General features: G+C 31.8%; 3 protein-coding genes and 1 long non-coding RNA gene across 4 annotated transcripts; 2 read left to right on the top strand and 2 right to left on the bottom strand.

The window, feature by feature from the left end:
• Positions 1 to 4,580: 4,580 nt before the first annotated feature.
• On the top strand, positions 4,581 to 6,215 carry LOC101217122 (protein IRX15-LIKE). Its single transcript, XM_004141955.3, has one exon. It carries the CDS (start codon positions 4,994 to 4,996, stop codon positions 5,924 to 5,926), a length of 933 nt encoding a protein of 310 aa, XP_004142003.1. The 5' UTR covers positions 4,581 to 4,993; the 3' UTR covers positions 5,927 to 6,215.
• Positions 6,216 to 10,490: 4,275 nt separating this feature from the next.
• Positions 10,491 to 12,129, bottom strand: LOC101214001 (probable WRKY transcription factor 15). The gene is made up of 3 exons (XM_004141857.3): positions 11,302 to 12,129; positions 11,078 to 11,203; positions 10,491 to 10,997 (listed from the first exon to the last, which is right to left on the bottom strand). Exons 1-3 carry the CDS (start codon positions 11,898 to 11,900, stop codon positions 10,838 to 10,840), a joined length of 885 nt encoding a protein of 294 aa, XP_004141905.1. The 5' UTR covers positions 11,901 to 12,129; the 3' UTR covers positions 10,491 to 10,837.
• A 5,342-nt stretch (positions 12,130 to 17,471) lies between these two features.
• On the top strand, positions 17,472 to 22,661 carry LOC101213755 (probable beta-1,4-xylosyltransferase IRX14). The gene is made up of 4 exons (XM_004141856.3): positions 17,472 to 17,586; positions 17,696 to 18,785; positions 19,074 to 19,613; positions 22,001 to 22,661. The coding sequence occupies exons 2-4, from the start codon at positions 18,043 to 18,045 to the stop codon at positions 22,236 to 22,238; spliced, it is 1,521 nt and encodes a 506-aa protein (XP_004141904.1). The 5' UTR covers positions 17,472 to 17,586; positions 17,696 to 18,042; the 3' UTR covers positions 22,239 to 22,661.
• Positions 22,662 to 24,173: 1,512 nt separating this feature from the next.
• LOC116404341 lies at positions 24,174 to 25,061 on the bottom strand. Its single transcript, XR_004217179.1, has 2 exons — positions 24,718 to 25,061; positions 24,174 to 24,521 (listed from the first exon to the last, which is right to left on the bottom strand). It is a non-coding gene; the product is annotated as an uncharacterized LOC116404341 (long non-coding RNA).
• Between the last annotated feature and the right edge of the window lie 21 nt (positions 25,062 to 25,082).

Consider the following 25,082-nt stretch of genomic DNA (forward strand, 5'->3'; position numbering starts at 1 on the left):
CATCTTTAAACATTTAAAAACTGCCATATATCAATAAAATTTTAATTTCGTATTCAATTCAAACTTAAATCTTCCATTTCAAGAAATAGCTTTCTCGGTCTTTGTTTGTTTTTGATCTTTAGATGACGGCAATGTCTTTGCTGCTTAACAAAATAAACTAACACTTAACTAAATTTTTATACTGAAATTGGGATTACTTCATAGTTTAATCACAAATTAGATAAAAAGTTTCCATTTCGGGATCTGCTATAGTTTCATTTCTTTATATTGAGTTCATCTTTTTAAGTCCCTCTTATTAATATCACATTATTTCTTTTTTTAAAATAATAATAGAACGTTGTTTTTCTTTAAAAAAATAATAATAATAACAACAATAATAGAACATTATTTGAGACATACTTTGACAGCACGTCACGCCCAAGTAGGATTGCATTTACATTTTCAACTTTCTAATATTTCATCTTTCAATAATTTATAAATCCTTTTCCTTTTCTTGGGTTTTTTTTTTTTTTTTTAACTTACAACTTAAGGATTGAGTTAGATGTATGAAAGACCATACAAACTATTTCGTAAATAAAACTTAGGAAAATTTATTGTTACGTTGAGGTCTCATATCACATAAATGGAGAGACTTCTACTTTATAAATTGTGTTATTGACTATTGTTCTCATTGATAATGACATTTATAAAATGCAATATAATATAATGTTATGATTATCTAATAAGATATCATAGTTGATAATGTCTAAATAGGCATTTTGTTCTTTTTTTTAAAAAAAAAAAAAGTTACTCAAAAAATAGGTGAACCCAACCAAACACTATTTTGAGAGTTTGAAATGAAAAGACGATGAAATTAATTTTTTTTTTATTTTTTTTTCAAGAAAAAGGATAAAGAAAAAAGAAAAAACTTCGTAAAAAAACTAATAACTTTATAAATATTAGAAGACATCATCTAGTTAAGTTGAAAAAAAATCTAACTAAACTTATATTTGTAGATAAAAGATAAATTTAATATAATATCTAAAATGAGAGTAAAAGATAGAACGTAACATAATTTGTGTGGGAATGAATATTTTCTCAATTTTGGAGCACAATATGACATTCATAGTCAAGATTCTCATTCATATTTTTTGACATTTTCCCAACAACTAAAGGATAGCATTCGTCCTTTAAAATGATGATTACCTGATTATTTTTCTATGATACTTTAAATTCAAAGAGGAAGAAAAATATAATTTCATTATAAATATATATATCATGTATTATATATAAAAGCAAAATACTTACATTAGAAAGTCTAATTTTTTTGGTCAAATGTTCTCTTTTTACAATTTTCTTTTTTTATATAGTAATAAATAATAGGTATTTAAAAATATTTTAGAATTCATCAAAATATTTATAGATAAAATAAAACGAAAAATTACAGTAATATTGATAGAGTTAGTTAATAAAATTTAGAATTTTACTATTTTTTAAATAAAGAAAGAAAAATAAATAGAAAGAGGTAAAATAGTGGGGTGGAAGAAAATATATTAAAAACCCTCGAGTATGATCTGTTATATAAATGCCAATATTATCACACCCATACAATTAACTCATCCAACCAAAATTCATTTTTAAAAAAGTTAATGTAGTCCTTTTTTATTTTATATTTAAGTTGTCTTTATCCGTCACAAAATAAAAAGTGATTACAATAATTTATGAATGATTTCATATCTATTTTTAAGTAAGTAATCCCGTTGTTTATTTAATTTCTCAGTATTTAATATATATATGAACCATGCCTTTCTTAATCCTAACCTACAGATCTGGTGACAATATGGTAATGCTTTTACGTTTTATATTATTTTGTCCATCTTACTCCGACCTTTCATCTTCTTCAACACTTCTTTTTAAAATATTTAACAACAATTTTCTATTTTTATTTATTTTGTCAATCCACATGAGTGAGTATGAGTAATCATCAGTCCAACCAGAGTGGTTTTGAAAAGAGTTGCCACCGAGAAAACTGACTATGTCGATTTATAAGACGAGAAATCGACCATCGATTGCCAACACCTTGAATCGGTTGGTTTGATTTTTTTTGGACAAGATGAAGAAAGAAGTGAAATGCTTGGGCTTAATCTCGGTGTTTCCCAGCCAAGATGAAAAACAAAAAGCTTCAAAGATTGGGTTCGATCGGAATGAAAGGCATAGAAGTTAAGAAGCCTATAACTTGGACCGAGATTGGAAACAAAGAAGTTACATTCTTTGGAAATTACATAGACTTTATTTTTGTTTACTTGAGCTTAAAGTTTATCTATTTGTTTAGCACCGTTCATTTTGTTTTATGTCATATAAGACAATATCTTATGCAAAATTAAATGTGAATTAATGACGTTTCTGTTTCATCTTTTAATATATATATATAATACCTTTAAACTTCGATCAGCGAGGATATAAATTCAATCGGGTTGGTTCAATTTTTCAAAAATTCCCTCCTTAAAAAATCGATCGTCGATTGTTTTTTTTTTAAAAAAATCAACTATCGAATATTAGTTTGTTCGATTTTGATCGTTCAAATTGATTTTTTGATATCGATATTCACTCCTAGGAGTAAGAGAGTCTTGAACTTGAGAAGAGAGAGATAATAAGTAAATGTTGTGAAAAGAAATAAAAATATGAAAATGTTAGTTGTCCATATTTGAAAGCATATGTGTAGAGTCTAGAGATTCCTTTTGCTTTCTCTCCGCCCAATCTTCCACTTGCCCAAAAGTTACACATATATACACATCCCTTCCTCTCCCCCATTGACTTCTTCCATTCAACCAACCTTCACTTTTATTTAAATAGAGAATACAAAACCCATACTTACTCTCTTTTTTTTTTTTTTGGACTTCTACAAAACATAAAGACCCATCTCATTAATTATTATTTTTTATATATAGTTTATAACATGGGTTATTTTTCATGTTTTGTTGTGTTAAATGTTAGTGGTATTTTCAAAATGAAAGTCAAAATTTGAAATTTGAAAATGTTGAAAAGAAAAAGGCACTTCTTATGCTGGAGAAACCTTATCTTAAGAAAAGAAAAAGGGGAAAGAATACTTTGTAGAAAATTAAAGAGTGAAAGAGCAAAAGCAATCAATAATGATGTCATATTTAGGATTGTGAGTCTTATGTTTGGGATAATCGAGTTTCTATTGTTATGTGGACTTTAAGATGAATGTTGATGTTCTCTCTCAAAATAATAACAAATACAACAATTGTGCATATTTGTAGAGATAGCTATGTCAATGTGTAAGTAGCAATAGAAGTCAACAAAACTTTGTAATTAGCTTACAATTTTACTTTTTTTTTTCAAAATTTCTCTCTTCTAAAAATCAGCATTTAAAGCCCAATGGGTTTCTGCTCACAAGCATTTATGGGCCCAAATTTATTCAGTGCTTTCCCCCAAAATCTTAAGAATATTAACGCAACACATCACATATAGATTCTTTGTTTGTCATTTCCTTTTCTTTAACCATTTTCTCGTCCAAAAGTATAATAATAGGAAGAAAATCATTGGATATAGTTTATCCCAAAATTATTTTTTTTTTATTGAGTATTTTAAAATTTTAAAATTAGTTTTAGAAAGGAGACCTTTTTAAAATATAATATCTAGGTCAAGTATTTACATCTCATGACAAATTTTGAACTCATTAGGCAGAAGCCCAAAACAGATAGTGAAATACCAAAAAAGCTCGTGAAATCCTAAATCACCCAAATTAATTGTGATTTTTTTTTCTTTTCATACTTGGCATGCAAAATTTCGAGACTAATCTTGGTGTTCCTGACCAAGATGGAGGATAGGAAACTCTAGAGATAGAGTTATTGGACTAATCCCGGTGCTTGTTTGGTCGGGATGAAAGGTAGAGAAGTTAAGAAGCCTATAACTCAAGCTATCTCAGGGTCGAGTTTGACCAAGATTGGAAACATGAAGTTTCTTTATGTTAGTGATAAACACTAATAGAAATAAATCATTTTCTATCAATGATAGAAGCTAGTATTAATGTGTATCAATAAAAACTGATACTAATGTGTATTCCAGGCACATGATTCAATTTTATATGATTTAATTTGAAAAAATATACATGGAGTTTCAACGTGATAACTTTATTAGACACTGATACAGTGAAGTTTCGATGTGGAGAAATATTGTTACCGTGCTCGTTATGTAAAGACCATCTCATGAAAAAAATAAACGAAGAAGACGATTCTTTGACAAGTATTTAGGTGTGCTAACATCTAGTTTTGAAATAACATAAAAGTAATATATGACATCTATCTATCAATTGTTTGTATTTTAGTTTTATTGTTTTTAAAGGAATGAAAAAAAATAGTTACAAGATAAATTAAAATTTAAGAATGTATGTGTGAGTTAGAAAAGGCACATATTATTTGATACTTATGGTTCAAATACAAAACGTGGAGGTTGGGATGAAATGAGTTGGAGGGAATTTAAAAAATAGGTAGTTCGTCCCCTCAAAACAACATATAAACATATTGCTTTTACATTCTCATTCATATTTTTGAGGTTCCTTCAGAACTAAAACAAAAAATGAACTTCATCCTTCCACTGCAATAAGCTAAAGCGACTTTTGGCTTGTAATTAGTTATTCTGTCCTTTCCATCTTTCCCCCAATTCCATCCACCCACCTCCCTATATCTTTAATCCTTCTAACCCAAGCCCCCTATAGTCTACCAACACATTTTTTAAATTAAAAAACACCCTCCCACTCCTAACTCATCACAATCTAAATAATCATTCCCTTCACAAATTAGGAGAAAGAAAACAAGAATCGGTTTTGGATTAGGACGTAGTAATTGTAAAGCAAATCCCCTCCCCTCCCCTCCTTCTCCTTTCTTCTGCCTCTCCCCTGTTTCTTGGTTTGGTTTGGTTGTAACTTATAAGTTTATAAGTATAATTCAAACCCAAATTTACTCAAGAAATTGTCAGCACAGAACCAAAAAAAATGAAACCCAATTCCAACAACACCAGGCTCATTCTCCTTCATCCTTACATCCAAAAACAGGGCACTTCCTCCAAGATATGGCTTCTTGCCTTCCTCTCCTTCTTCACTCTCGCCTTCCTCCTCCTCCTCCTCCTTGTCTACACTCGTGCCTCCACTACTCCCATCACTGCCGCCTCTTCCCTTGTCTCATCCTCTCCCTCCTCCCCATCTTCCTCCGCCACCCCTCTCCCCACCACCGTCATCAACACCCTTCTCTACTACGCTTCCAAATCCAACGACTCCTTCCATATGACCCACTCCGAGCTCAAACCCATCTCCGACGTCCTCCGAAAATGCTCAACTCCTTGTAATTTCCTCATCTTCGGCCTCACTCAAGAAACCCTTCTCTGGAAATCCCTCAACCACAACGGCCGTACCGTTTTCATCGACGAGAATCGCTACTACGCCGCTTTCATTGAAGAGAAACACCCCGAAATCGACGCCTACGACGTCCAATACACCACCAAAATAAGCGAATTGAACGAACTGATTACGACGGTTAGAGAGCAGATACGAAACGAGTGCCGTCCAGTACAGAATCTTTTATTCTCCGAGTGCAGGTTGGGACTGAATGACCTTCCAAACCACGTGTATGACGTTGACTGGGACGTGATCTTAGTGGATGGGCCACGTGGGGATTGGCCCGACGCGCCGGGAAGAATGTCGGCGATCTACACGGCGGGGGTCCTGGCGAGGAGTAAAAAAGGAGGGAACCCGAAAACGCACATTTTCGTGCATGATTATTACGGGGAAGTGGAGAAGGTTTGCAGTGATGAGTTTCTGTGTAGCGAAAATTTGGTGGAAGCAAGTCATACGCTTGGGCATTATGTGGTTGAGAAGATGGATGAGAATTGTTTTCAATTTTGTCATAATACGACGGCGTTCAGATCCTAGCTGTTTATCTCTATGCCAATAAGAAGAAGACGGTGTTCTTTTTTCCTTTAAGTAGTGATTCATGAAGTTGGAAAAGGGTATGGGATATAGATCTAAAACATGTTTGTGTATTTTTATTTATGTTGTTATGAACAACAATATCTCGTTTTCATTATTGTTTATTTTCAAAGTAGGTCTTCTTTTTGGAAATTTTGGAATTGGGGTTGGACGTTCGAGCATTGGAGCATTGGGGACTTGTAAAAAATAATTCTTTCTTCAATTGCAAAACAAGAGTTTCAATCGCTTTTTATGTCTTCTTATTTTACTACAAAAATCACTTCTTCTTTTCGTATACTTTTGAACTGTTCACATAAAATGTATATTAATATATTTGTAATTAATTATAAAATAACAATCAATTAGCTCCAACAACTTAGGAGAGGAAATCTCACGTTAATATGTAATAAATACATATTTACATTTATTGAATCTGAGTATAACACTTACAATGCCACTGAGCTTTTTTAAAAAAAATAATAATAACAATAATAAATGTGCAGTGATGCTAATGTCACTGTTGATGTATAGTTTGCAATAGTTGTATTAGCATTTAGTCATTATTTTACCATTCTTTTCATTTTACTAATTTTTTTTAGAAATAGTTTTATTTATACAGGTGTAATCTACATTAATATATACATCCACCATTTCCTGTTTTCATCCTTTGAATTTATAAATTACACTAATTTGGATATGAAAATTAATATTCAAACTTGGGTGTCATATTTAATATCTTTTTATATTTATTACATATATTATAAATGAAGTATGATAAGTTATCAAACTAATTCATAATTTAGGGTTAAGAAATGCTTGGATGTCTGAATTTTAACCTTTAAATGTAAGCAATAATTCAGTTTCTTAATTGTAGTTTATACGTTTAAATTTTTAATAACTTACCACTTTAAATAAACGGCACAGGATGAAAAGTGGCAGTGATCAACCGTGGCTAACGGACAAGCTGAGGATGATTGAAGATGGTGAAATAGGATTTAGGGGTGAGAATTATGTCGACTATCCAAATTAAATTATACGGGTTTGAGTTTAGTTATTTTAAAATATGAGTTGTTTTGAGTTTTTTTAAGTCGAGTTTGATTTTGGATTAAGATTCGAAGAATTCAACTAAAACCTAACTCAAATTCATTATATTATATATAATCATAATTATATTAAGTTTTATAATATGATTAATTATATTAAGTTTTATAATATGATATCTCCAATGTTTTTTTATTTTAGAAATTTGATTTCTTATTTGACTCTTTATAGGTAATTCTAGATGTGGTGTTAAATATTATTTTACTAATGAAATGTTTTTGGATATGTGTATTTATGGATATGATGTCATGATGGTTTTAAAATTTAACAAATATTAGAAGTAGGAAAAAATTATACAACTCATTAACCTCAATATAGGTTGAGTGGGAAATATTGTTAGAGTGATTCCAATTGTCAATCCAACGAATCCAATGGATTGATTCCAAAATACATCTCAACCAAGGCGTTTATACCCTTAAGAGGACTTGCACATGAAGACATATGAGAAAATAAAATAACTATATTTTTTTTTTTGGAAAAACAGGCTTCACTTTCATATTTAATAACATTTTTAAAAACTAATAATAGTAATAACCATCAATTATTCTTCTTCCTTCTCGTATTTTCCAAACCCTAATCACCTCTATTAATAATTAATTATTTTTATTAAAAAAACTCGAAGTCAAATAGTTAATTAATTCCAATTAATTACGGAAAAATTACATGAAATTATGGGTTGTTACAAATTACAACTCTTAATTGTTAATTTAGCACTTAAAACACCCAGTATTTAAAAGAAATTGTTTAGGTTTTTAATTAATTCTATATTAATCCATAACTTACTCAAAGAATAAGCAAGAGTATAATTCACATTCATTTGGTGAGAATTAACAATCAAATGCTAAAACATTTGAAAACATATCCATATTCTTTTTTAATGGACATTCATTATCCAAAAAGTAAATTAGAAGCAATTTTATCAAAACTTAACTATAGCCGACAATTACATCCAATTTTCAACATTAAATATCATTTTTTTGTTGCATATAACAAATTATATTATACATATCAATGGATCTAATCCATCCATGATAAATAATAAAAGTTTGAAAAAGTAACACCACTCAACAAATAAAAACAACAAATTTTTGTAGAAAATTATCAATATGACCAAAGAAAAGTTGTTGGATAGTTAATTGAATGGTATTTGGATTAGAAACCAATCCACTAACTTGAGATCAAACCATTTGTTTTTAAAAGAACAAAACTTCAAAATCATGGAATAGGAAAAAGTTTGGTTGATATAATAATTGAGGTGAAGACAAAAATGTAAAAGACCTAGAGGGAGAGACAGAATCATTTGACTTGGTATATAAATAATTGATTCCAATGGGAAACTTTGAATCGATTGTAGTACAGAAATAGAATTTTATGTTGGGGTAATTCATTCCGCACATTATCATTTACATTCAAATCATACTAACTTTTCACCCAATTCCTCATAATACATATCCAAATTATCTTTGTTTCAAACATAAGACAAACTAATATCAAAATCATATCATCAATTTTAGTATTTTTCTTTTTTCACAAACAAGATGTATATTAAAATACCGCTCTACCCTTCATATATCTAAACTTGTAATTGAATCCATTAGACTCACGTAATTTATTTTATTATTTTTTACAGTCATTCCCTATAGATACATTTGTAATATTGGAATTTTGATATTCAATTTTTTTTCTTTTAAGTTTAAGTTTCTCCAAATGCCACTTAGGAAAAAGGAAATTAAATTAAAGTGTATCAAGCCAATAAGGCAAAATATTTGTGCAATAGCTCTACAACAATAATTTGTGCAATCTTCCCTGCCTCTGTATCTTCTATCATTTGGAACAAGTACATCCTTCTTCCTGTTTGGTAGGGTAAGGTTGATACATTTCTCTCTAATATCTGTAACCTATTATATTTATATATCTGTAGAAGGAATTTGGTACAAAAATTGGATGTGTTGATTTGAAATGAAGGTAGAGAAGTTTGATTTGAGGAGTTTTTTGAATGATGGGAGTGTGGACGGAAATTCATATTTATTTGAATTTTCATACGATAAGGAAAAAAGAAAACGGGACCAAAATGAAGAGAAAGTTGACGTTGAGACAAAGGCAAGGGAGAGGGTGAAAGAAACAAAGGCCATCTTATAGGAGGGCCCCCACAAAGGCTAATAATAATAATAATACTTATCAATTCCCTCACCCAACCATTTTGACTTACGTCTCTCCATTTCCCACACCAACCATCTTTTTTCTACCCTCAACTCTATTTCCTCCTCCTCCTCCCTATTCAATTTATATTTCTCCATCTCTATATTTATAACTTTCTCTTTTTATTCTTCTTCTTGACTAACTTCTACATACGTACTTCACCTTTTTACTAGTTCAAATCAATTTTCAAACCAAGGAATTTCAACCATTCAATCAAATGTTGGAGATGTTTAAGTAGTAATTTGATTTGACAATTACTCGTTGGCTCCACCACCCATATTTTTAGATCGAATAAATAATATCATTCACTTATCTACATCTCTCTAAAGCTTTAATTATATCTTACTTTAAATTTATATTTTTTTTAAAAAAAAATATTAAATTCCTTTAAGAATTTTTTAAACATACCAAAATGTTTTCTAAACAATTTTGAAAGTTAGTTTTAAATTCTTAAGTTATAACATAATTTTCATTTTAAACATTTGATTGGACATGAATTAATTTATAAATTTTAAGACAAGAGTAAGTAGGAAGTGGATGAATTGAAATTGGCATGGTTAATTATCCTCACTTTACCAATTTCCATATCCTTATTATATTAAAAAGATCCAATCATACATACTTTAAAAAGGTGTAGACGGAGAGAACATAGCCTCTAACTTAATTTTGTAGTAAAAACAAATACAATTTAAATAATTTATATAACAGTTTTAATATACAATAAGATTGATATTGATATTGATATATTATTGTTATGTCCATGTGATATAATGAGAGAACCAACAAAATTTAATTTAAGTATCCTTTAGGTGAGAGTTAAAGTGGGTCCCATCTTTAGCCACTCCATTGTTTTAGTCAACCTTCCGATTTGAAGAACGACATTATGGTCCACTTGTTTCAAATTCTTTGACCCATTCCCTTTTACTTTCTTTTTTTTTCTTTTTCTTTCCTCTCTCTCTTCTTAATTAATTAATCTATAGATCCTAGTTTAGTTACATCTCCTATGCTTACATTTCTCATATGTTATCAAAATTTAATTCATATCAAATTTTGTTTAGATAGTCAACAAAACAATTTATTAGATATCCATACAAGTTAGTGAACTACATATCACGCTACATTAATAACATAGTACACTAAAACTAATCACCTAATTCCACAAAACAATAATAATATGCAATTCCTGAAACCCTTTTTCTTAAGAGACAGATGGATAAAGATAAACGGGTAAAGCAAAGCAAGAAGTTGGCATGAAAATTAAGTAATTAGAAGTGCTTAAGAAATGAAATGAAATGGAAAAAAAATTGTTTTTTTTTTTTTCCTTTCTAAAAAAGCATCCTACTCCAACTAATACCAAATCCACAATCTTTACCTTCCTTTTTCCTTTTTCTGTTTTCTTCCCCATTTTTAAAATATAATAATAATAGACAAATTCACATTGTTCAAGAAAAGAAAGAGTTATAGTGAGAAAAGGAAGAGGACCATTAATATAAATATCATATGATAAATAACGTGGAAAAAAACTGACCCTGGGATCTGATTGAAGATTAAGATGAAATTAACGATGGAGATGTTCTATGAGGACTCGAGGATGAGAGTAGAGGTTTCGGGGAGAGAGAGGGTGTGATTGTGTTCTCCTTCGTAAGTCACCACTAGCATCGCCGGATCGTCTACGGCCCGTTCTACGTGTTTCCGGGCTGGACAACCTCTTACACTGCTACACTTGTAATAACCCCTGTTTTATTCCACCATTAAAATCCCAAGTTTGCATAAAGTCAACAGAACGGTAATTAGAAAAGGAAAAAAAAAAGTTACCTGGGATGTGGAGAGCCTTTAATGGGCTTTTGACCATATTTCCTCCATGAATAATCGTCCGGTGGGATGTCCGCCATTTTCAAGCTTATTGCCGGAACTCTCACCACTCTCTTCACCCTCAATTTTCTGCCACCATAAACAAAATTCCCAATTGTTAATTATAATTCACCTTATTCTTTTACCTTCCTTAAATTGAAGATCGTAAAAATTAATTAAACAGAGACCTCTTCTTGGAACAGTGACATCGAGAAGAGGAAGAAGCAGCCGCGCACTTGCCGGATCTCAAGTTTTCGGAGCTGCACTTCCTCTTAAGGGAAGAACTAGAAAGAGGGGGCTTCCCAGCAGAGGAGACCTGGGACAGGTTGGAAATGAGAAAAGGCGAGGAAGAGGAAGAAGGATGTTTGGTATCGGCGTCGCCAGTCAACGAAGAAATGAAGGAATTATGAGCGGAGAAATTAAGAGATTCGTCGTTGATGTTGTTGTTGTTATTAAGATGGGGATGGGGTGGGATCTGCTGGATGGGAGTAACGTAATGAGGTTGTTGAGGCAGAGGAGCTCTGCGGAAGCGAGCGTGGCCGAGACGACTACGGCCGAGGAGGGAAATGACCTTTTTAAACTTGGAGACGGCAGCGTCGGCGGCGGCACGGCAGTCGGTAGGGAAATCGATTGGGGATTGAGTGGAGGAAGGTAAGGAATGGGGATTGGGAATGGAGAGTAATCGGATGAGTTTGTGGACGCTTTCGAGGCCGGAAGTGGCTTCTTGGACGGCGTTGGGTTCCATAGTGGGGAGTGGGGAAAGGTGGGAGATGAGGTCCACGGCCATATCTACATACTCATCAATATCAAAACACACAAAAACAACTTTGGGTGTAAGAACAAGAAAAGGAAAAAGTAAAAGAAAAATAGGAGAGAGGAACGAACGTTGGATTTGGGGATTGATAAAGAGGAGGAGAGTGGGACAGGTAGAGAGAAAAAGAGAGATTTGTAGAGTGTGGTCAAAATGGGTTCTGAATTTCGGCCATTAAAGTCTCTAAATACACCCGCTGTCTCCACTCTCTCTTTTATTTTTTTGTTGTTCTAGTTCTATTACACTTTTGCTTCTATTTTTTCCCCTTTTATTTGGTTTATTATTCTTCAGTAGCCAGCTAAGCCAAGTAAGAGTGGATGTGGATCTAAACTAGAAGGGTACAAGTTTGTCAATTTGCTCAATTACTTACCCCAATTTTCCCATTTGACATGCCCATCGTCGGCTGTGTGTGTGTTGTTGACTAATAGCAATGCACCCCATTTCAATATTTCATCAATTCTTCTCATTCTAACCCTCCTTACTTTCACCTCCCTCCGTCTTCCTAAATAAATAAATAAGATCAACTTTAACGCCATTTTGCACCCAATAATAAATATATCTCACAACCCAACATTTTATATTATATTTATTATTTTTGTAAGTTTTTATTATACAATCACTCTTTTATACTTTAAACACAAACTATTATAACTCAAACTAAAATAATTTACACTTTCAGTACAAACCACTCCTATTTACCTCAAACTTCTTAGTATAAAGCTTTTGATTTATTTAGGTTCTTTAACAATTATGTTTTATTTATTTATTTGCAACAATAATTTTAGAAAATATTATTTTAAATAAAAGTGATAGAAATATTTATAAATATAAATGATAATAATTTTAGTTTATCCATGTCCATTGATGTTTTGAAAATAACTAATCTATCATATTTGTAAACTTAATAACTATTTTGGAAAAAAAATTGTTTTAAATTATAAAATTTATAAAAATATTGAAAAATTATATTTATAAATATTTTAATTTATTTTATTACACATCAAAACAATCCAATTAATTCTCTAAAAATTTTAGTTTTTGTAGGGAGCAACTGTATCTGTAGTAAAGAAAAAAAAATTAACAACAAAAACTCAACTTTAAACTCCCAAAAAACAAAACGAAAGGTTTACTTTAAACTAGTAAAATAACAATAGCCATAAATAGGGTCTATAATTCAAAATTTGAAATTTGAAACTGAGTGGTTCTTAATTCGTATACTCAGTTTCATTCATTGGGAAGAAAAACATTTTTTTAATTTATTATTGCTATGTTTTTTCTATTAAAAAAAAAAGAAAGAAAAAACATATTGAACTTTAAGCTTTTAAAAATTGTGTATAAGCACCCTTTCTTTTTCTATATTTTATTTTGTATTGTTATTGTATTTATTTCGACACTTTTAAAAGTGGGGGGAAATTGTCTTTTATTTATAAATTAACTTAGAAATTCATTATTTTATTCCAAAGAGAACCATACGATAAAAAAAAAAAAAAATACAAATTGGAAGCCAGATGGTAAAAGTAAAAAAGGAAATCATGATCAGATGAACTCAAAATTGTTTTCCAAAGAAAATAATCCCAATGTTGAACATTAAAATTCGAGTACTTCGTAGTCATCCCAAATTTCAACTCCATAGATACAAACAAAAATACAAATAAATAAATCCAATAATATAAAATACAACAATGATTACATTTTTTAATCTCTATCTTTAATTTCTTACTTGTTTGTGTCGTCTTTACACTCAATAGTCAATCCTTTTTCTTCTTTTCTAGAGAATCCACAGTCAGTGTGTTTGTTTTGTTCAATCTATAATATTTTTATCCATTTTCGTGTGAATCTACGAGCTGTAGCATTTTGAAATATACTTTGATAACACACACCCCACGGCCCACCCCTTGGTTTAAAATTCTCAAACTTCATGGGAAATTTGTCGTTTTCTTTTTATTTTTAGTCTTTGAAAAATAAATAATGAATCAAGTTTGTAGATTAAAAAAAAAGAGGAAATAAATAAAAAAAGAAAGGGGGAAAATAATTATAGATGAATGCGGAGAAAAATGAGAAATAAAATAGAAGGGGGAAGGAAAAGAGAAATTGGGAATCCGATGCCTAATGTCGAGAACCTTGACCTGCAGTTTAAAGGGGGGGCCATGGATGTTAATCTTGTCTAGAATCTAGATGGGAAATTAGAAAAGGACAAAGATGGTGATTAGGCCAAATATGTGATGTTAGCCCTTTGATCTTTTACCATTTGCTCTTTATTTAGCCACGTGTCATGGATCCATGCCAACGCACCTCCCTCTCAAATACACACCATCCTTCCGTTGACTTTCGTCTTCCCCCTAATCCATCATAAATCCACTTTTCCTCTCTTCTTTTTTCATTTCAACATTTCTTTTTTGTTTCTTCCACGTTACTATTAGTTGATGCTCCATTATTGGAACACCCAAACAAAAAAAAGGGCTAGTTTTGAAAATACTCCCAACCAATAATATAGTCCAAACAAATATAATTGTGGGGTTGACCATACCCTTATTACTATAGTGTCTTTCACCAAAATCAAATTAAAAGTTTGAATTTCTCACCTCTTATATATCACCTCTACACATACGTGATTTGTAAGTTTGACTAATTCAATTCTATTTTTCATGTTAAAGCCATTTATTCACAATTATCTTATTTGATACAAAATAATATTATATAACACGTGCTTCAAACAAAAATACTAGTTTAATATTCTAAGTACTTTAATTTTCTTTTAACTTATATCTAAAAACAAATACAGATTTTGTTGGGTATAATTAATTAGTGGCTTCTAAACTTAGTTATTAAAAAATATAAAGGAAATTGAAAGGTAATTAAATTGTTAGGAAAATGCAATCAAAATTAATGTTTACTTTAAATAGATAAGAGATGGAGATACATTGTATATAAATGATAAGAATTTAAGTTTTTTTTTTTTTTTTTTGTTGATAGATTAAAAAGTAAATGCATAGTTGAGTTGGATTTGATTGTAACAAAATAGAGTAACGTCTTTCTCGAAAGTTTACTGACAAAAGCTGTTGGCCACATTACGGAAAGAGAAACAAAAGTAATTGTATAACACATGTTAAAATATATCAAATACATTATTAAATTTATGGTATGAAAGTAGAATGAGTCAAATTTGGAACAACAAACTACACTAATTATGTGGACCATATCCTACTGGGTGTCGCAACAAACAATGCGGTAAAAAGTTCACAAATTATTCAATTCACTTCCTATAATTTTTGTTCTCTCTGTACAAATAATTAGCAAAAAATGGCCGACTCAATTATATTCTAACCTTATATTATATTTTCGTCCATATTATCAGTTTGACAGCGTTACATTAAATGAATTGGAATTTTATATTATTTTGTAAGAAATTACAAAACACAATAGTTTCATATGGCTAACTATCTACTTTGTACCTCTTTACCAAATACACAAACGTGCAACTTCAACTTACTCAACTTTTCTTCTTCAAAAACACTGCCTCTTCTTTCTTTTGACCAAATTTTCAACTCCCGAGAAAAACTATTTTTCGTTATTTTTCAAAATCTCAAATTTTCAAATCTTGACTTTGTTTTTCAAAACATTGGTAAAAAAAGTAAATAATAAAGCAAGACATTGAAGAAGTTGTCTTCGAAGGTTTGCGTTATAATGGGCTTAAAACTATGTTCACTTGGACAGCCCTTCAATCATGAGTTGGGTCGACCCGATAGGCCCAAATCTGTTGACAATCCAAAATTCTGAATACAGGGCTTGGCCCACGTTCCGAAATGATTCAAAACTATATGCCACTTTCAAATTTAGTTTAGTATTATTTGAATTAATCAATCTCACAATTTATAGATGTATCATCAATTGTTTTTTTTTTTTTTTTAGATATAACCTCTTACAGTATACTAGATACCAACATTATTATTTTTAAGACGTATACGAGAAGGTGAAAACAAATATTGTATAAGTTAATAGTTATTATAATGTTTGGTGATTTAGAGATTTATGCGAACGGGAAAGATAACATATTGGTGAAAGAATTATAAACATTAGAATATCACATAAAAAGCAGTAATCAACATGAACTTTTGTTATTTTTTAACTCTAAAAAACATGAGAAAGAGAAGCAATAAAAATGTTATAAATGAGGATAATAAATAGCAAGGATATTGGTTGCCTCACTTCAAAGGAAACAAAAGGCAAATTTGAGAAAACTGATGTAATGGTTTCACCAAAATGCCTTTGTGATCTTGGAACTTTCATATTCATGAAATTTCTTCAAGTCTCCTAATTTTTAAGAACTTGCTTCAATGATCAGCAACACAATATATGGTTGTTTGCTTGTAATTTTTGCAAATTTCCCTTTTTGGTTCTTTTTTTTTTTTTAAATAAAAAAAAACATTATAATCATTGTGGGGCCTATAACACCATTTCTCAATTTGACTTTAACATTTTCTTTATTGGGTTGGTATTTTACTATCTCTTCTCTATTTTTTTAATTCAACCTTGTTATAGCTCTCATTTAGATTCTATATTTTATGTATTCATTCAACCATCAATGAACTGCACAAACTGCCATTGGTTTCAACTTTCAAGATGATGAATTTCTATAACCTAAAGTTGAAACAGCGTACATTGATTTTGTATTTCATTCATAAGTCTAAAATCTTATACATATAGTTTGATAGATAAGTTTTCGATATTATAAATTGTAATGCAAAAATAAATTAGTTTGACTCCATAATCTCCATCTTGGAAAATACTTTTTTAGGCTCTTAGAAAAAACGAAATAGGTAAGGAAACTAGTTTTCAAAATATATATTCTTAAAACATAGAAACAATAATTTGTAGTAGAAATATGACACATTTTTCATAAAACTGCCTTTTCAATGTACAAAAGAAAGAAACATGTAGAGCTTCCCATTATACCAAATGTATAAACGTTTATGTTAACGACATAATTTTCTTTTAGAAGAATAAAGCAAATTATTTCCATCCTTTTCATTTAACATTTGAAATATCTCCTTTTTATGATTTCACTCGTATACTTGCGTATAAATAACTCACAAATATATATATATTTGATTTGATTTTTTTCAAACCATTTGTTTTTTTTATGATCACTTCAATTATAATTAGGTGTCCAGTAATTTTATTTTGGTAGATCATTCCTTTTGTGCCACTGTTATACATTGATAGTAAAATTAAAATAATAATTTTGACAAAATTAAAATTTAATTCCTATAGCTTAATAAGTTGATAAAGTTATCCTAATCTAACTTGTAATTGTCCCCAAATTATAAAAAGGCCAAATCGATGATTGAAAAAAAAAGGAATAAAAGGGGAAGAATTGTAAGGTTGGTAAAATAAATTAAGAAGAAGAAAAAGGAATGATTTAGTAAGAGGATTTGCATGGTTAGAGGGAATGATTTGATAGGTGGAAATTTGTTGAAGAGCTCAAGACCTCACCAATTAGATTGCTTAGAAGAAGGTAAAAGGAGAGAATGATAATTGTTTTTGTATCAAAATTGAATGATGATATTCTTCTGATGAAAAGAGGTGTGAATCTGTCAACCACTGGTTGGAAGCTATGCGTTGAATTCCAATCCGGCGTCAAACAAAGCAAAACAACCCCCAAGTGCGGCAAATACAAATGAGATGATGCGTTTCAATCTCATTCAAAACTCTTTCTCTATTTAATTTCATCTCATTTTTCTAAATTCATCTATTGTTACTGTCTCTTTCAGGCATTTCGTCGAGCATCTGGGGCCCCTTCCCTTTCATTTTGGCATAATATCGCCTTCTTCACCGCTTTGTGTGTGTTGTGTGTTGTGTGTGTTTGTGCGCCAAACCAAAGACTCAGACAAAGACATTACCCCCAAGCTTTTCATTCTTAAACTCAAAGCAATTCTTCTCTAATCAACCCCTTTCGCTACTTCTCTTCCATTCTCATTCTCTCAACCCAATTCCAATCTCACCTTTAAAGCAACTTCTGTAATATCCCCTTTTCGGCCATTTCTCTAATTCTTCCTACTCAACTCATCTTCCCTTTTGGTTCTAGTGGAAAAAGGGTTTGTGGAGGCAAACCCAGAACATGAAGCTTTCTGCATTGCAGCAGACTTATGCTGCCCGTCGGGCTAATAGCTTCAGAGGATCGCCGTTGGATTCGTCTGCTGATAGTCCAATCAAGTCGCCGGCCGGGATTTTCTGGTTGATTCTTCATGGACTTTGTTGCCTCATCAGTCTTGTACTGGGATTTCGCTTCTCCCGTCTTGTGTTTTTTCTTTTCTTCTCTACTTCAACCACTACTAACCTTTACTTGACTCCCTTTCGATCTGCCACTGACCTGAATGTTCACTCTACTTCCCTGTCAAATCCGACTGTAAATCTTGAAATTCCGGTGAATAAGACGACGCATACGACCATTGCTGCTTCGAGTAGCCGTGTGGTGGTTGGGAGGCATGGGATCCGAATCCGGCCGTGGCCGCATCCAAACCCTACTGAAGTTATGAAGGCTCACCAGATTATTGAGACGGTGCAGAGGGAACAGAGGCGTCAATTTGGGGTCAAGAATCCTCGAAAGATAATTGCTATAACGCCAACTTATGTGCGGACGTTCCAGGCGCTTCACATGACTGGTGTTATGCACTCGCTGATGTTGGTCCCTTACGAACTTGTCTGGATCGTGGTGGAGGCCGGTGGAATCACCAACGAGACTGCTTCAGTTCTTGCCAAGTCTGGGCTGGAGACTATCCACGTTGGGTTCAATCAGCGGATGCCAACTTCTTGGGAGGGTAGGCACCGAATGGAGGCTCAGATGAGGCTCCATGCCTTGAGGTTATTTCTCCATACCTGCCTTTTTTATTGCCTGCTTCTTGTTTGATGAATTAAGAAGGTAGTTAGGTGATCCTGTTTCTTTCTAAACAAAGCTGAGTGCTCGAGTACGATTTGACTGTATATGATTTAGTTAGTAAGCTATTAATTGCGGGGCAAAAAAGGTGAAAAGATCAAGATTGTGCATGATGAAGATATTGTATTTCATACTCCATTTTCTCTTTATATGGCTGAATAATTTAGGTTGCTTTTAGATCATGAATTTGATTATATAGGTATGAAATGATGCAGAATTGTGAGCAAAATGATGCTGGATGGAATCGTGACGTTCGTGGATGACAGTAACATGCACAGTATGGAGTTCTTTGACGAGATCCAGAACGTGAAATGGTTTGGAGCTCTGTCTGTCGGAATTATTGTTCAGTCTGATAAACAAGATGAATCATCAGACGAGATGGAGAACCCACCAATTCCTGCACAGGGTCCTGCTTGCAATTCTTCCAATAAATTGGTTGGTTGGCACACCTTCAATGCGCTTCCATACGCTGGAAAAAGTGCTAAATTCATTGGTGACAAGACATCAGTTCTTCCGAGGAAGCTTGAGTGGTGTGGGTTTGTGTTGAATTCCAAGTTGCTATGGAAAGATGCAGAAGATAAGCCAGAATGGGTCAATGAGTTTGATACATTGGAGGTTGGTGATGATGCTTTAGAGAGTCCACTATTTCTTTTGAAGGATGCATCCATGGTTGAGCCGCTTGGAAGTTGTGGCCGCCAAGTTTTACTCTGGTGGCTCAGAGTTGAAGCTCGTTTTGATAGCAAATTTCCTCATGGGTTAGTATCATCTTTAATTTGATGCCTTCCTCCCTATTACATATATGAAATTCATCAATCCGATAGATATATCACTAAAAATGAAACGAAACAATATGCAACTTTTAGGTCAATTTGTTTCGAATGTGTTTTGAAATTTTAATCACATGACAACACCTAATTTAATGTTGAGGTTGTGCAGTCCGATCTGATGATCATTTAATTTAATGTGTTTTCTAGCCTCTAAAGATGTCTTGTTTACCTATACTTGGATCATGATTTAAAATCTAAAGTTGTTTGCATACTGGTGAAGACGCGGTTCAAATACCTTTTTTTTTTCTATATAGATTTGATGTTTTATCTATGCTGTATCTCTAATTTTAGCTTCTGCATGTTTTTACTATGAAGATTGCAATTGTTGCGTGCGTATTTAAATAAATAAATGGCTAAATTACATTAATATTTATTGAGCCAATAGATTCTCGTGATAGGTGGTTGATATGTGCTTTCTGTTTGATACAATTGTTAGTGATACTATAAGTATATGCCACTACTTCTGTATATCAATGATGCAGTTCCGCCATTTTTGCCTTCTCATTTTCTTGTACTGATTTCCAAAATTAAATTTACAGAAGTATTTTCAAAACTTTGTATACCATTTATTAACAGGATATTAACTTTTTTTTAGATGTTCATATTATATTATATAAATTTCTCACTAATGTAAGATTGATTTTCTTGATTTAAAATAGTGTACAAATTTACTAGTCAGTAAGGTTATGTAATACTGTAACGGGAAAATAAGATGATTTTGTTACTATATTTAGTAAGCGTACCATTTTTCAACTGAAATTATTTCTGTTGCGGACAAAATTTCTTTTTCTCAAACTATTATTTCATTGTTCCTCATAGGCGTAGGTTATTCTCGTTTCTAAGTTACCATAACCTCTGGTCTGAGATGGCCCTAGTGTTGGAAGAAACCATGGATAATCTCATAGATTTTTTGTCGTTCTATTGAAGACAAGAACTATTGGCTCCTCCTCTTGTAAATCGTACAGATTGGGTTCGTATTCATTCAAATTTTGGGCCACTTAACATGCTACTCTCAAAACGGTGGTAAGATTAGGGTCACCGTCTTCCACCAAGAAATTCTTTTTGCTTAGTAAATATTTTCTTCCTATTTTGCCCTCTCTCTTTCCATTTTGACTTTTGACGACCGTTCTGAACGCCTATTAGATTTTAGAACCAAAACCATAACCGCTTTTATAATCTTGCCTTTATCTTTTCCAAGAAGGATTGATCAACTTAATGGCCAGATTCTGGTACCTAATTACATTTTCTCCCATTTTTCTTATTTTTCTTATTTTGCCTATTTTCCTTCTTTTTTTTCATTTTCTCTTTCGTCATTTATATGTCTATTTCTATTTAGCATTTTAGACTTCTATTCTTTTTAGGTACAACCTCTAGAAACGAAGTTTATGCCAATTACCAACTAAGAACATTTTGGTCCATAAACACCTCTTTCAACATTCTATCCTAGCCATGCTATGGTGCCACTTTAAGATGTTTTCAGTCTGTGCTGTCTTTTAGTAACTTAGTAAGAAGTCCCTTCAGACTTCTGCTTTTCTTTCTGGCAAATTATATGTACAAAATGTAAAACAATAGTACAAGAACCGTCTTATTTCTAGGAGACTCCGAAGCTCATAGGACTCATAGTCTATTTTTCAACAGTCAAGGATTAAGGATGCCAGTTTACAATTTTTGGAGCAGTCTTTAGTCTCTAGGAAGCTAGGGTCGTAGGAATTTCCAATGCAAAGTTTCCGTTTGCCCTTTTTCGACTACGCCCCTGTGAGATATTTTGACTTGCTTCCAAGCTTCCCCCAATGTTTTAACGACTTGGATGCTTACCCATCTACTTAAATGACCTGTAGATAGTTTCTTTGTTCTGTTCTCACAAAAATGTCAGTCTTAAAGTGATAGTTCTGTCTGTATGCGCTTTGACTGTGAAATGTGCTGATCCCTTACTGTCTGGCGGCATCCTAATCCGCATTGATCTACCTTGTTTCATGTTCATTTTCACTATACTCTGAATCCATCTTCGCTATAATTGAGCTGGTACAAAAAAACATCCATGGTATTAAGGAAAGGTCAGGGTAATCCGTGGGTAATTTATATATTATTTATTCTGGCATCACCCACTTCGTTTCTGTGTTTGCATTTGCATTTGCATGTGTGCCTATGATATCTTCTTCACATGGGTTGTTTTTTATTCCTTGGATTTTTAAGTTAATAGTATTGTTGGCCATTTCACGAGGAATGTTTGATCCTCCTTAGACAACCTTCGTTTACCCTCGATCTTGAATGTAGCTTTTACATTCACTTAATGCTTCCACTTTCATTTCATACAGGTGGTTGATTGACCCTCCTTTGGAGATTACTGTGCCTGCAAAACGAACACCGTGGCCGGATGTTCCTCCCGAACTCCCTACTAACGAAAAAGCTCAGACAGACAATCATGAGGAAACGACTAAGCTTCCTGCAAAGTCTCATTCATCCAGATCCAGAAGAAGTTCTCGAAGCAAGAGAAAGCGTCACGAACCGAAAGTGGTCGACACTCAAACTTCAGTGAGACATTCTGAGAACTAAAAAAAATCGACCCATAACACGTCCATGATCTTTCTGGTGTTTAAAGATTAGATGATAAGAATTCAGAGAAGAAATGATTTTTTTTGGGAGAAAGAAAGCTCATGGTTTCAATGGAAATATCAATCAGAACAGGCAGGTTTCCTAACAGGCCCATGTATACAAAGAATTCATTTTTGATTTCAGACTCGGTTACATTTTTCTTTTTTTAAATTTTTATTATTATTTTTTTCTTTCTTAATGGTGGGGTGATTGATGTTCTTATTTCATGAGAAAGCAATTTCAACCTGCTACTGCAGGAAAGCTTGTATTCAACATCTTTCAAAATTTTATACGTGATGATGCTCTCAATAGGAGTTGTGAGTTCTTTTGTCTACTTCTTAAACAAAGAAAACAAAAAGTTGGTGAAAACTCTTGATTTCTTAATTCAACATTATGCCAAACACCTCTCCCTCGCTTTCTTAATTGAAGCATTTATGAATTTCATGTATTTGTTATGGAATACTATCTTTACTTCAATTCCTTACTTGCCATAAAAGCTAAATAGTTTCTCTTTCTTATTTTTATACCACCGTGAATCAAAGATATTAATTTGTATATATGTTCCATTCAATTCTATATTTACTTTCTTGAGCCAAACTTTATACCTTACCACACTTCCTTGTAATCTCATATTAAAGATAAGAAAAATCAATGTCGATTATTTAATAAATTTGGGGAAAGCAAAAAAGGCAGCACATTCTTTGAAAATGACTATGGTCCATAAGCTCATTATAGACCCACGGACACTTTGGTAGAATAAATCAACAGACGACATAGATCAGTAACGAATGTAACCTGATAACTTTCTATATTCATCCAACTTCAACTTGAAATACAATATAAAATAAAATAAAACAAAACAAAAAATCTTGTAATAATTGAATAGTACTGCACATTAAATTAAATGCTTATTGGAAATATCACACTAAAAAAGAAAAAGAGATCTAGAGAGAGAATGAATAATAAATATTCAAGACAGAGAGAAGAGAAGATGATCCAAAAGAAGGTTAGAAATTTGTGTTCCCAAGACAAACACCGATTACAATATTTTATTGGGTCTTCTTTTTTTGCTTTGATTCAAGGAATGGTCTCTTTTCTGCATGCCTTGCCCCCTTTCCTTTTTAATTCTCAGCTTCTTGGGAATAGAAGTCACCAATCCTCCCTCCTTTTTTCTTCTTCAAAATATCAAACTCCAAACTCTTAGCTTTCCTCCTTAAGTTTGAATTTTTAAAAATAATGTTTACTTATACTTCAAGTTCTACGTTTTCATGGATTGGTTCTTTTTGTTTTTCTTGCCTTTCCCTTGCAACTTAGCATATGTTGTCTTTTCAAACCGATATATGCGAGTGTTGAATTAATTTTTTTTTGTTCCCGAATATATTGAAAAGTTTTTTCTTATTATAAATTGTGTTTAAATTATTATAAATACTAATATTCTTCTTATTTAAGCATCACGAAATTTTGATATCTAAATTTTGTATCTTATTTTATTTTGGTCCATGAACTTTTAAAATTGGTTTTTTATTTAAAATTAAAAAAAATATTTAATCTATGTTATTAGAATTAAATCTTTTTTTTTTTTTTTTTTTGTTAAAAATCATATCTCAAGCTTTGAGTTTACCAATTTTAGATCAAATAATCGTTTGAGTTTATGAATTATGATATTATATTTTAAAATTAAATGATAATAAAAAGAGTAACTAATTTATAGAGAAATGAAGGTATGAAACAAGTTTGAAATAGGAAATATGAATTCAATTTGTGAACTTCACAGCTAAAAATATCAAGTTTAGCTTTTCAAAGATTGTTTGAGCATAAAATTTTTATATTGAAAATATTTTAATGGTTGAATTAAGATAATAATAATAATAGAAGGGTGGAACGAAGAGAAGTAGATAATGGAAAAAAAAAAAAAGAGGAAAGGAAAGGAAGAGAGAAGAGGAGAAGAGAGCAGCGTGATGTGAGCTCCTCCTGTATGGGAAATGACAGTCAACTGATATTTCCACATTCTTCCCCAACCCTCTTTCTCTTTCTATCCTTCGGTTCCATTATTTTATAAATATGTCTTCCTATAGTTATCAAAATCGTTTTGACATTTGTGTAACTTTGATAAAGGAAAATCAGAGTTCCATTCTTCTCCATGCCAGATTTGTACTCAAAGAAAAAGAAACAACTAAAATCTATATCCACCATCAACTTGGAATTTGGAATCTCTTTCCCAGCTGCTCCACTATCAAAATAAATCTGCCATTTCCAAAATATAAATCAATGAATAAGAATTGAGCCTTTTCTTACAAAAATTAATAGTAATTAATAATACGTTTATAAACTGCTTATAAGCAACTTAGCTCGTGTAGAAATTGATGATGTTTTAGTTTCAAAAGTTGAAAATTGTGTCTCAAACAAAGACTTCAAAAAGACTGGAGAGATTGAAAAATACCTTACAAAGTTAAACTTCAAGTTGAAGTTCCGTAATAAATGGAAGTTGTCATTTTGTTAGGGATGGACTAAAAAACACAAAACCTTTGAGAGCCCCCGACTGACTCACTCACTCAGCCCCATAACTCCCACTTGCCTACCCTCCTTCCTCTCATCATATACTCCCTATTTACTCACCAATATATAATATCCAACGTAACCCCCCCTCTTTCACCTTCCACTTTCCTACCTCACCAATTTTACCATTTCCTTTTTACAATATAATTTTAGAAAATTTATGGTTATTTATTACAGATTTCTGTAAAATCGAAACATCATTTTCACAGCAAATAAAAAAAGAAGTAACTTTCGGTGAAGAATTAACTA

The sequence above is a fragment of the Cucumis sativus genome, chromosome 6 (assembly GCF_000004075.3).
Source record: "Cucumis sativus cultivar 9930 chromosome 6, Cucumber_9930_V3, whole genome shotgun sequence".
Taxonomy (NCBI): domain Eukaryota; kingdom Viridiplantae; phylum Streptophyta; class Magnoliopsida; order Cucurbitales; family Cucurbitaceae; genus Cucumis; species Cucumis sativus.